Consider the following 12,909-nt stretch of genomic DNA (forward strand, 5'->3'; position numbering starts at 1 on the left):
GCTGGACGACGGCTCTCCATCCGTCACAAAAATTTACTTTGTGACACCCCACTTCTTCTAAGGAGGGGGGGATTGGCATTGAACGTACAAGGCGACGTCGGGAATACCGGCTACAACCACACCACATCCGAATCGAGCCTTGAAGTTCAACCAACAAAGAAAGGAAAGTCAAGTCCAGGGGAATAATATGTCATATCCGGGAGAAGAATAAATTGGGAAATGGAGAGTCGACGTCAACGGTATCTTACTCTCAAGAAATGGACATGAGTTTTATCTTAAAACTCATAATCTTTATGATGAGGACTATATAGAGCTATGAAACTGAAATTCCTATGTATCTGGGAGCAGCAGCTGTAATAAAGAAAAATATTTAAAAGGAAATTTCGATGACTGTACTGAATAAAAAAAAAGGAGTAAAGAAAGGAAAATAACAACAATAATCCTCTTCCCAAAAAAAAACTAATCTCCTAATCAATACCTCATTGAAAACAATATGAGATCAATGTCGCACTCTCATTCACTTCCACTTGCCGTCGGGACCAAGCACTTTAAACCTAGGATGGCCGGCCCCGTCGCTTATGAGCAACTGGCTTATTGTAAGGTTTGTACAAAATGCAGGATCTGTCGAAAATCGGGGGATTTAGGTTCCTGGAAGTAGATGGCATCGCTGCCGAAAAAGCAGACGCGGGCGCAGATGACTCTACATTCATCGCGGTAACCTCCGCAGCTGCTCCAGTGATCGATGATGCTGATTCCATGTCCTCTGCCAGAATCATTCTATGGTTAGTCAACACTTCATGTATCAGCTGAAACGGTACAGGGGGAATAGCCTCGGGAACACAGGCTGCAGGTAGGGAGGAAGAAGAGAAGGGATGTGATGCGGGCGGGGAAGAAGTGGTTGATGATGAAGAGGATGATGATGTGGAGGAAGTACACTGCCAGTGACCGTCCACCCGAACAAGCTCATTGACTTCTGATGTTGTTGCATCGTCTCCTGGATCAGCTAGTAGCTTGTCCTCGTTCTCGGTTGGGACAGGGGATACTGCTTCTGGATACGGGAATGACAGGGAAGAATCTGATGAACCGACAGGTGTACATACATTGACCGCAGAACAAAAGGAGGAAAATTCTGAAATATCGAATTCTGGAATACTCCGACCAATCTCCGACACTACTTCAAGCAATGGTGTCGACAGTGCATACAGTAAGTTATACAAATGTCTATTCAAATGGAAAATAATATATAACACAGCATCAGAATAAGAGAGTGAATCACAATAAAACGGATGGAATCAATAGTGAAATGCTGGAGCTGAAACCAAATTTTTCAACATAGAGTGATCATGTATGAGCCACAATAAACAAGCCCTAAGCATCGTATCAGCTATCCGACAAGGGTCGAAGAGTAACACGGATGAGTCAGACCAGATCACAAGAGCAACCACCACCCCACCCATAATTTCAATAGGAATCGCCCACTGCGCTTCAGTAGATATACGGCACAAAGCACCGCGCCGCTCCCTCACTGACATGTTCCAATGTCGCACCTTCAAACTACGGAACAACACACCATCCTCCCTATTTTTCACATTATGGGAATGCACTTCAGTGATGGATAAAAACCGATCAAGTAGACCAAGATGAGGCGCCATACTGCTATGAGAATCAAAGCACTACTGAAGCAATAGAAAGACAACTAGATGGGCTTATACAAAAATATTCGTGTAACGACAGTGTAGAAAGATAAGATTATCATTATCAGGAATGCGATAGAAGCGACCCTACAATAAACAGATAACAAAAATATCCTGAAAGAAAAGGTTCAAACGTCTTATGCAATGCAACATGAGAGAAGGAGCAAGAAACCAGTGAATTAACCCTGTCACGGCATCTAACGGGAAACGTAATAACTAGTTGAATAAAGTGCTTCCCCCACACCTTGTGCCGTTTAAGGCTAGTATAGGCAACCCGCACTTCACTCCACCTACGCAATTTGCGTTCGCCTGCTCTTCTGAGCTAGATTCTTCCTCCTCTTCCTCTACACATGGGGGCAACAACTTAATGTCTTTCACATGAACGGTCACTAATTTATTCTCTGCTACTTTAACCTTCACTACTGTAGGACTCAATATCTCAACTACCTCCCAGGGGCCTGAGAACTTTGGGGCGAGTTTCGCGGCAAACTGGTCAACTCCCGAAAATAAATAATGTTCTATCTTATATATCAACTGACCTGGGGATAACTTAACATCTCGCCTCCGAAGATTATAATAACGGCTAGTATCCCTATATGCTTTATCCAAATTATCCACCACAATTTTCCTGGTTTGAATTAATACCTTAATATTTTTCTGTAGCATGGCCTCACTACTTTCAAAACCCTGCGTACGTGGATTGTCTTGAGACTTGAATGCGGACTCACCTGGAGCTCTCAATTCTCTACCGAAGTTGAGATAAGCTGGAGTATATTGGGTGCCTTGATGAATAGTTGTATTCATCGCAAAACAAAATTCTCTTGAACATCGGTCCCAATCCGAGTGGTTCTCTCCTAAAAAGATTTGTATTTGGAAAATTGTGGTGGATAATTTGGATAAAGCATATAGGGATACTAGCCGTTATTATAATCTTCGGAGGCGAGATGTTAAGTTATCCCCAGGTCAGTTGATATATAAGATAGAACATTATTTATCTTCGGGAGTTGACCAGTTTGCCGCGAAACTCGCCCCAACGTTCTCAGGCCCCTGGGAGGTAGTTGAGATATTGAGTCCTACAGTAGTGAAGGTTAAAGTAGCAGAGAATAAATGAGTGACCGTTCATGTGAAAGACATTAAGTTGTTGCCCCCATGTGTAGAGGAAGAGGAGGAAGAATCTAGCTCAGAAGAGCAGGCGAACGCAAATTGCGTAGGTGGAGTGAAGTGCGGGTTGCCTATACTAGCCTTAGACGGCACAAGGTGTGGGGGAAGCACTTTATTCAACTAGTTATTACGTTTCCCGTTAGATGCCGTGACAGGGTTGATTCACTGGTTTCTTGCTCCTTCTCTCATTGTTGCATTGCATAAGACGTTTGAACCTTTTCTTTCAGGATATTTTTGTTATCTGTTTATTGTAGGGTCGCTTCTATCGCATTCCTGATAATGATAATCTTATCTTTCTACACTGTCGTTACCCGAATATTTTTGTATAAGCCCATCTAGTTGTCTTTCTATTGCTTCAGTAGTGCTTTGATTCTCATAGCAGTATGACGCCTCATCTTGGTCTACTTGATCGGTTTTTATCCATCACTGAAGTGCGTTCCCATAATGTGAAAAATAGGGAGGATGGTGTGTTGTTCCATAGTTTGAAGGTGCGACATTGGAACATGTCAGTGAGGGAGCGGCGCGGTGCTTTGTGCCGTATATCTACTGAAGCGCAGTAGGCGATTCCTATTGAAATTATGGGTGGGGTGGTGGTTGCTCTTGTGAACTGGTCTGACTCATCCGTGTTACTCTTCGACCCTTGTCGGATAGCTGATACGATGCTTAGGGCTTGTATATTGTGGCTCATACATGATCACTCTATGTTGAAAAATTTGGTTTCAGCTCCAGCATTTCACTATTGATTCCATCCGTTTTATTGTGATTCACTCTCTTATTCCGATGCTGTGTTATATATTATTTTCCATTTGAATAGACATTTGTATAACTTACTGTATGCACTGTCGACACCATTGCTTGAAGTAGTGTCGGAGATTGGTCGGAGTATTCCAGAATTCGATATTTCAGAATTTTCCTCCTTTTGCTCTGTGGTCAATGTATGTACACCTGTCGGTTCATCAGATTCTTCCCTGTCATTCCCGTATCCAGAAGCAGTATCCCCTGTCCCAACCGAGAACGAGGACAAGCTACTAGCTGATCCAGGAGACGATGCAACAACATCAGAAGTCAATGAGCTTGTTCGGGTGGACGGTCACCGGCAGTGTACTTCCTCCACATCGTCATCCTCTTCATCATCAACCACTTCTTCCCCGCCCGCATCACATCCCTTCTCTTCTTCCTCCCTACCTGCAGCCTGTGTTCCCGAGGCTATTCCCCCTGTACCGTTTCAGCTGATACATGAAGTGTTGACTAACCATAGAATGATTCTGGCAGAGGACATGGAATCAGCATCATCGATCACTGGAGCAGCTGCAGAGGTTACCGCAATGAATGTGGAGTCATCTGTGCCCGCGTCTGCTTTTTTGGCAGCGACGCCATCTACTTCCAGGAACCTGAATCCCCCGATTTTCGACAGATCCTGCATTTTGTACAAACCTTACAATAAGCCAGTTGCTCATAAGCGACGGGCCGGCCATCCTAGGTTTAAAGTGCTTGGTCCCGACGGCAAGTGGAAGTGAATGAGAGTGCGACATTGATCTCATATTGTTTTCAATGAGGTATCGATTAGGAGGTTAGTTTTTTTTTGGGAAGAGGATTATTGTTGTTATTTTCCTTTCTTTACTCCTTTTCTTTCTTCAGTACAGTCATCGAAATTTCCTTTTAAATATTTTTCTTTATTACAGCTGCTGCTCCCAGATACATAGGAATTTCAGTTTTATAGCTCTATATAGTCCTCACCATAATCTTAAAACTCATGTCCATTTCTTTAGAGTAAGATACCATTGACGTCGACTCTCTATTTCCCAATTTATTCTTCTCCCGGATATGACGTATTATTCCCCTGGACTTGACTTTCCTTTCTCTGTTGGTTGAACTTCAAGGGTCGATTTGGATGTGGTGTGGTTGTAGCCAGTATTCCCGACGTCGCCTTGTACGTTCAATGCCAATCCCCCCCCCCTCCTTAGAAGAAGTGGGGTGTCACAAAGTAAATTTTTGTGACGGATGGAGAGCCGTCGTCCAGTGTAAAATTAGCGAAATTATTCTATTTTAGATTAGGAATAGGATCGACTGCCGGATATATTTTGTTAGATTTGTAGTTGTGTATATGCATCATCACCATCACCATCGACCCCTATAAATCATCAGCAACAGATTCATCATAACCAGTAATTTCCAGATCTTGTTTGCCACTCTGAGTGTTCTTGTATCTTGTATTACATTAGCAGCACCCATATCATCAAAACGATAAGCGGCTACCGAGTCGGGGCGGTATCGTTCTTCATGAAATTTCTGGAATAGAAAGATTGTTTACCGGCCTAATTTAGTGTAGTAATTAGTATCATTGTCATCATTAGCTGCACCCTTAACATCAGGAGTAGCTGAGTCAAACCCTGTCACATGACCAGTGATGTGATCGTCTTTTCAGACTCCCATTGGTCGGTGATCTCTTTTCCCCCAGCCTCCTAACTCTCAGCAACCTTCAAGAGGCAGTTGTTCGGTGGTTGAGTGTGAGATCGGGTCGCGAATCTCCTCTCCTTACGACGTTCATGATACTAATTATTATTCTATTTTGTGGTAACATAGAATATTGTAGGACGAGTGCCCGACAACTCGGAGTTAGAACTCCCTTGTGGGTTTTTCTTTCTTGACAGCTATTTTTCCTAAATTCGTATCACTGGGGGTGAACGTGTTATCCTTGGTTTGAAACCTGTAAGGGATCTCAAGTTTGTGCTACAAACAGTTGAGTAGGAAATTCAGCTAGGCTCTTATAGCAGATTATTTTTGAGAGCTTAATTCTTAAGACTCGACTCTGTCACTTCACGATGTTCAAGTTTAGTGCGGGAATTTGTTTGCTATTCTCCGTATTTGGTTCTGCAGTAATTCAGGTAACTGTATGTTGGGACTGGTCACTTGTGTGCATTTCCTCTTCTGTAATAAGGTGATCTCAATTTTAAGGGATGTATTTTCCTTATTTGGTTTTCATATCATTAGGTGGCCCTGTATTTTAGCTTATTTAGCAAATTCAGACTTGCTGTAATTCCAAGTAGGAAAAGCCCAATCCTTTTCCTAGAGAACTCAGGTGCAGCTTGAGCTCGTCCTTGTCAAATTTTCTAGACTGCGACATCCTTTCTCTTTCTCTCTCTTAACTTTCCCTATTCTATAATCCTTCTAGCTCTCAGGTACAGCTTGAGGACTTCCTCGCCGAAGTTCCTAGACTGTGCATCCTTTCTCTTTCTCTCTCTTAACTTTTCCTATTCTATAATCCTTCTAGCTCTCAGGTACAGCTTGAGGACTTCCTCGCCGAAGTTTCTAGACTGCAGCATCCTTTCTCTTCCTCTCTCTTAACTTTCCCTAATCTATAATCCTTCTAGCTTTCAGTTACAGCTTGAGGACTTCCTCGCCGAAGTTTCTAGACTGCAGCATCCTTTCTCTTTCTCTCTCTTAACTTTCCCTATTCTATAATCCTTCTTGCTCTCAGGTACAGCTTGAGAACGTCCTTGCCGAAGTTTCTAGACTGAGCATCCTTTCTCTTTCTCTCTCTTAACTTTCCCTATTCTATAATCCTTCTAGCTCTCAGTTACAGCTTGAGGACTTCCTCGCCGAAGTTTCTAGACTGCAGCATCCTTTCTCTTTCTCTCTCTTAACTTTCCCTATTCTATAATCCTTCTTGCTCTCAGGTACAGCTTGAGAACGTCCTTGTTGAAGTCACAGACTGCAACACTTCCTGCTCTCAGGTACAGCTTGAGAACGTCCTTGTTGAAGTCACAGACTGCAACGCTTCCTGCTCTCAGGTACAGCTTGAGAACGTCCTTGTCGAAGTTCCCAGACTGCGACGCTTCCTGCTCTCAGGTACAGCTTGAGAATGTCCTTGTTGAAGTCACAGACTGCAATGCTTCCTGCTCTCAGGTACAGCTTGAGAACGTCCTTGTTGAAGTCACAGACTGTGACGCTTCCTGCTCTCAGGTACAGCTTGAGAACGTCCTTGTTGAAGTTCCCAGACTACGACGCTTCCTGCTTTCAGTTGCAGCTTGAGAACGTCCTTGTTGAACTCCCCAGACTGCGGCATCCTTTCTCTTTCTCTCTTTTATCTTTCCCTATTCTATAATCCTTCCAGCTCTCAGGTACAGCTTGAGAACGTCCTTGTTGAAGTTCCCAGACTGTGACGCTTCCTGCTCTCAGGTACAGCTTGAGAATGTCCTTGTTGAAGTCACAGACTGCAATGCTTCCTGCTCTCAGGTACAGCTTGAGAACCTTCTTGTTGATGTCACAGACTGCAACGCTTCCTGCTCTCAGGTACAGCTTGAGAACGTCCTTGTTGAAGTTCCCAGACTATGACGCTTCCTGCTTTCAGTTGCAGCTTGAGAACGTCCTTGTTGAACTCCCCAGACTGCGGCATCCTTTCTCTTTCTCTCTTTTATCTTTCCCTATTCTATAATCCTTCCAGCTCTCAGGTACAGCTTGAGGACTTCCTCGCTGAAGTTTCTAGACTGCGGCATCCTTTCTCTTTCTCTCTCTCAACTTTCCCTATTCTAGAGTCCTTCTTGCTCTCAGGTACAGCTTGAGAACGTCCTTGTTGAAGTCACAGACTGCAACGCTTCCTGCTCTCATGTGCAGCTTGAGAACGTCCTTGTCGAAGTTCCCAGACTGCGACGCTTCCTGCTCTCAGGTACAGCTTGAGAACGTCCTTGTTGAAGTCACAGACTGCAACACTTCCTGCTCTCATGTGCAGCTTGAGAACGTCCTTGTCGAAGTTCCCAGACTGCGACGCTTCCTGCTCTCAGGTACAGCTTGAGAACGTCCTTGTTGAAGTCACAGACTGCAACACTTCCTGCTCTCAGGTACAGCTTGAGAACGTCCTTGTTGAAGTCACAGACTGCAATGCTTCCTGAGAATTTAATTGAGTGTCCAAGTAAATCGGACATCTTTGAAGCTACTTTAAATGTAGGCTAAGAGTAATATTTAGAGGTAAAGTCCCCCTCATAGAATATACTAATGGGATGAATTAGGATGACGATTGATTCCCTCTATACTTCGGATCTTCAATACCCCTTTTGGGTGAGTATTTTTATTATTGTCATTGAATATAATTTATCATTTTTGAAGTGATTTAAAAGTGTTCGATTTATGTATGTTAATAATATTATTTATTTCCTCATAGGAAGCGGTGAATTGTATTTATTTGATGATCTACCTAGATCATCAATTGAATACAATCCTATTAGATATTGGTAATATTATTATGTTTCTAATTCTGTTGTAAATTTGTCATCAGTTTTCTGTATCGGGCTGAGAATTTCCATTGTAAAAGGGCCGGCGACTTCTTCCAACCATGGATGGAATCGTACGTCATTGAACGCTGATGAGGAGAGAACAAGACTAACTCCCTTTTGGATCTGTCGCCGCGACGCCTGAACATTCCTGGAGGACGACTAATCATCTTCGCCCTTCATCCATCTCCGCCAGGGACTCCGGACATCGCGACGACAACTACAAGATGAGTACTTGATCTTTCCCCACCAGAATTCAATGTGTCCCTTAGATTTTGGTCTCTTAAAGACGTAAATACAATTAAATTTGGTCTCTTAAAGACAAAGATAATCTTTAATTGAAGAAAGTATTTATTGTAAAGTGTTGTTTGAATTTAAATATTTAATATAGAGGCAATATCGTCAAATGATTTTTATTTCGGATTCCTCACCACTGGAATAGTACTAGAAATTTCACTAACCCCTCCACCATCGGGGTCTCGCATGATTTCCAAACTTAATTATAGTTGTCTGAGAATTTAGGTTCTCAAAAGACACTATAAGGTTGTCATTTTCACTGCAATCATTTAGCTTGCAGTTGCTGAATTTTTCAATCGTTCTGTATTTTGTTTTTTTGATCCCGGCTATTGATAGCATATGGTAGCACATCATTCAGCCGCTATCCATGACTTTGGAACTCCTGAGAGGCCAAAATACGCTCTTCCGATCAAGCACGTCAATGCTTAGAATGATTAATAACAAAACGATGAATGTAAGATTTTTTCAATAGTTTAATCGAGATTTGAATTCATGAATATATAAATGTATATAAACAACATGTATTCTATGTCTTTTATTAGTATCTGTTAACAATATACCTATATTAACATGATTGAATATTACACTCTAGAATCAGTTACGCCTACCAATAATTATTCAATTATTACAATTTTTACAATCGTCATCATAACAATAATATTTCTAAAGATGAGCATATGAAAATTTAAATACATGAATATATGATATCATTAACTGAATCATTCAGTTAAATATCCAAGTTTAGTGTAATGTCTTGCCACACGTGCAGTAAATCTGTGAGATCGAGCAACGATGCAGTCACCTGTTGCGACTGCAACAACAAATTTCACGGCAACTGTGTCGGTTTGAAAACGGGCGACCTCAAGTATATAACCGACAACAAAAAGACATGGAGGTGTGAATCCTGTACCAGAGAGAAGAGAAGGAGTATCGCTTTCGAGACTTCCATGTCTTCGGACGACATCTCGCTGAAACAAGTGGTCCAGATGATTAGCGAAGTACGAGCAGACATCCGACGAATGGAACTAGATTTGGGAAAATCCATAGATTCGTGTCATGAAGACGTGGCAGATATCCTTCATAAGTTTGAAAAACAGGAGGAGCAGCTTGCACTATGCCTTGAAAAAATTGATTCTCAGGCGTTAGAAATCAATATCCTGAAAAAACAAAATCATAACCTACAACGAGCTGTATCCGATCTTCAGCAGTATACGCGCTCCAACTGCCTCGAGCTACACAACTATCCACAGGAAAAGAACGAGGACTTGATCGGTGTAGTGAAATCTGTGAGCAAGGCGTTAGGACACGAGCTTACGGATATGCAAATTGACAATTGTCACCGCCTCCCAACGCGCGACCAAAAAAAAACTCCGCCGATTATTATCAAACTCACAAGGAGAATTGACAAAGAGGAAATTCTACGAAGGCGCCGAGTGAAGAGAGATTTTTCGACCCGTCACTTAAATCTTCCTTCCGACATTCCCCTGTACGTGAACGAGAGCCTCGCTCCAGAAAGAAGAAAAGTGTTAGCCCTGGCGAAAGTTGCAAAAACTGAAAAAGCGTACAAATACCTATGGATACGAAATGGAAAGATTCTCATGAGGAAAAGTGATGGAAAACCGGTAATATCGCTTGAGACAGTTGATGACCTAGATAAACTGGAAACAACGAAAAGCAAACAGCGTGGTGTAAGTGATGAATCCGGCAATCTAACTGATGCAGGTAATGATGAATCAAGTGTATTAATTAATGAATAACAGTGAATTTATTTACATTAATTTATCTGATCTCATATTGTCGAACTCCTATTTTTCCATTATGAATGACTCATAATAATAGCATAATTTCATGCTTGATTCAAAACATTAGAAGTTTGCGTGAAAACTTTGAACTATTCTCCATTTTTGTGAATAAGTGTACTATAAAACCTACTTGCATAATATTAACAGAAACCTGGATTTACAGTGATGAATCTAACTTGTATCAAATAAGAGGCTATAAATGTTTCACAAATTGTAATGATAACTATAGAGCAGGTGGAGTGGCTGTGTACTTGGACGAAAGTGTGGTAGCTACTGCTGATAAGATTACAATAGTTTCGGCAGACGGTTTGAAAGTTAATCTCACTATTGATAATGTTAAACTGAGCATCATTGCATTGTATAGATTTCATTCATTGCCTAAGAATTTGTTCTTTGATGAGATAAAAGTTTTGCTATCAGCGTTAGGAAATGAGGAAAATGTTATCTTCACCGGTGATATAAATATCGACCTTCTTGAAGATGACATACAAACTGAAGAGTACAACTTTATTATGTCAAGCTTTGGATTCATGTCATATGTGAATGAGCCCACACGAATTTCTAACACATCAAATACATGCATAGATCACCTTTTCTTTAGATATACAGCCACTAAAAATAGTTTCAATCCAACAACTAATGTTTGCAATAACGGAATTACCGACCACTGCACTATTGAATTATATCTTAACCTATGTACAAATAGACTAAATCAGTCATTATCTCAGGCTAGGAATAACAAGAAAATTAGGAAGATTGATTATCAAGCGCTTTCCATCAGGCTACAAGAGGTTGACTGGACTAGCGTTTATAATCAATCACAGGTAGACCTTGCTTTCAATCAGTTTATCGAAATTTTTAAGGATTGTATCAATGCTGTTAGCTCTGATAAACTCATAAAGGCGCGGAAATTAAACGAACACAAACCGTGGCTGACCTCCAATTTACTAAATCGAGTTGAAATAAAAAATAAACTGTATAAAAAAACAAAAAAACAACCACATAATATCAGATTAAATAATCACTACAAACAATACAGAGATAAATTAAAAGCTGATATAGACGATTCCAAAAGTAAATATTTTCAGGATACATTTAACAATTTGGGAGGTAACTCTAAAGATAGCTGGAAATTGTTAAATTCATTAATCGGGGAAAATAAAAGCGACGAGAAAATAAAGCAAATTATCAATAATAATGGGGAAGCGATCGAGGACGAGGTTGGAATTGCCGATGAACTCAATAAACACTTTGCTCTAGTATCATCCACAAGAAATGCTTTAGATGGGGAGGGCCCTCTGGAACCAAGGAATTCAGAATTAGTAGACAAGCTATTTCCTCAACAAGTAAAATATCCAGGTTCGATGGTCTTTTTTCCTATTACAGTCTCAGAGGTCAAAGCAACAGCCATGTCAATGAAATCAAGAAAAGCTCCTGGATTTGACAATATTAGAGCTGAGTTGTTGAAGAGTATGATAGAACACCTGGCTGACGTACTGACGTATTTATATAATCTAAGTCTGAGCTCTGGTATTTACCCTACACAACTAAAAACTGCAATAATCATACCATTATTCAAATCAGGAGATAGAAAAAACCCCAACAACTATAGACCCATTGCACTTTTGTCAGTTTTTGCCAAATTATTGGAAAGGCTGGTACGAGTTAGGCTAGTTAGTTTCTTATCAAAGAATAAATTTTTCAGTAAAAATCAATTCGGTTTTCAGAAAGGACGTAACACTGAAGATGCTATGCTCAAACTAACGTCAGAAATATACAATGGTGTGAATAATAGTAAAAAATGTGCAAGTTTATTTATTGATATAAGGAAGGCATATGACACAGTAGAACATAAAATTCTAATAAATAAAATGAATAACGCCGGCATAAGGGGAGTATGTAACAAATGGTTTGCAAGTTTCCTTGCGGACAGATCGCAGCAAGTGAGAGTAGGTGACGCATTAAGCTCCAAGAGATACTCATCCTGTGGCGTTCCGCAGGGATCAGGATTATCAGCCGAATTATTCCTGATCTATATAAATGATTTGTGCGAAGGAAACCTTATTGGATCGCTGACAGCATTTGCTGATGACACAGCTCTGAGCTACTGCGCTGAAACTAAGACTCAGCTGACCCAAATGATTACAAGCGATGTACGCCGTTTGAACCTGTGGTTTCAAATTAACTCCCTCGAGATCAACGCTAAAAAGTCAAAAATTATCGTCTTCCAACTAAAATCTAAAGCAGAAAACACACAACCTCTAGCTATTCCCTCTCATACCGATAAGTGCAAAAATCTTGACATAGACTGCAACTGTGACAGAATTGAGGAGTCTGAGTCTGTAAAATACTTAGGCGTAATAATCGATTCCAAGCTCAGCTGGGCACACCACATACAAAAATTGAGAGAAGAGTTAAGGGTGACATGTAGAAAATTATATTTCATCCGCAAACTCTGCCCTAAGCACTTGCTGAGAACGCTATATTTTGCACTTGTCGAGAGCAGGCTGCAATACGGAATAACGGTTTGGGGAGGTGCATACTTTTCTGTTTTAAAACCAATCTTAACTGGGCAAAAATACATAATTCGCACTATAGCAAACAAACCTCGCTTAACAAGTTCACTGCCGCTGTTCAGGGAATGGGGCCTTTTGCCTTTGAGATACCTGTACTTCTATAAAGTATTAC

General features: G+C 41.0%; 1 protein-coding gene across 1 annotated transcript; it reads left to right on the forward strand.

The window, feature by feature from the left end:
• The first annotated feature begins 612 nt into the window (after positions 1 to 612).
• On the forward strand, positions 613 to 4,372 carry LOC120349633 (uncharacterized protein DDB_G0271670-like). The gene is made up of 3 exons (XM_039420108.1): positions 613 to 799; positions 1,004 to 1,204; positions 3,816 to 4,372. Exons 1-3 carry the CDS (start codon positions 613 to 615, stop codon positions 4,370 to 4,372), a joined length of 945 nt encoding a protein of 314 aa, XP_039276042.1.
• The last annotated feature ends 8,537 nt before the right edge of the window (positions 4,373 to 12,909 follow it).

Source organism: Nilaparvata lugens, chromosome 2 (assembly GCF_014356525.2).
Source record: "Nilaparvata lugens isolate BPH chromosome 2, ASM1435652v1, whole genome shotgun sequence".
Classification (NCBI taxonomy): Eukaryota; Metazoa; Arthropoda; class Insecta; order Hemiptera; family Delphacidae; genus Nilaparvata; species Nilaparvata lugens.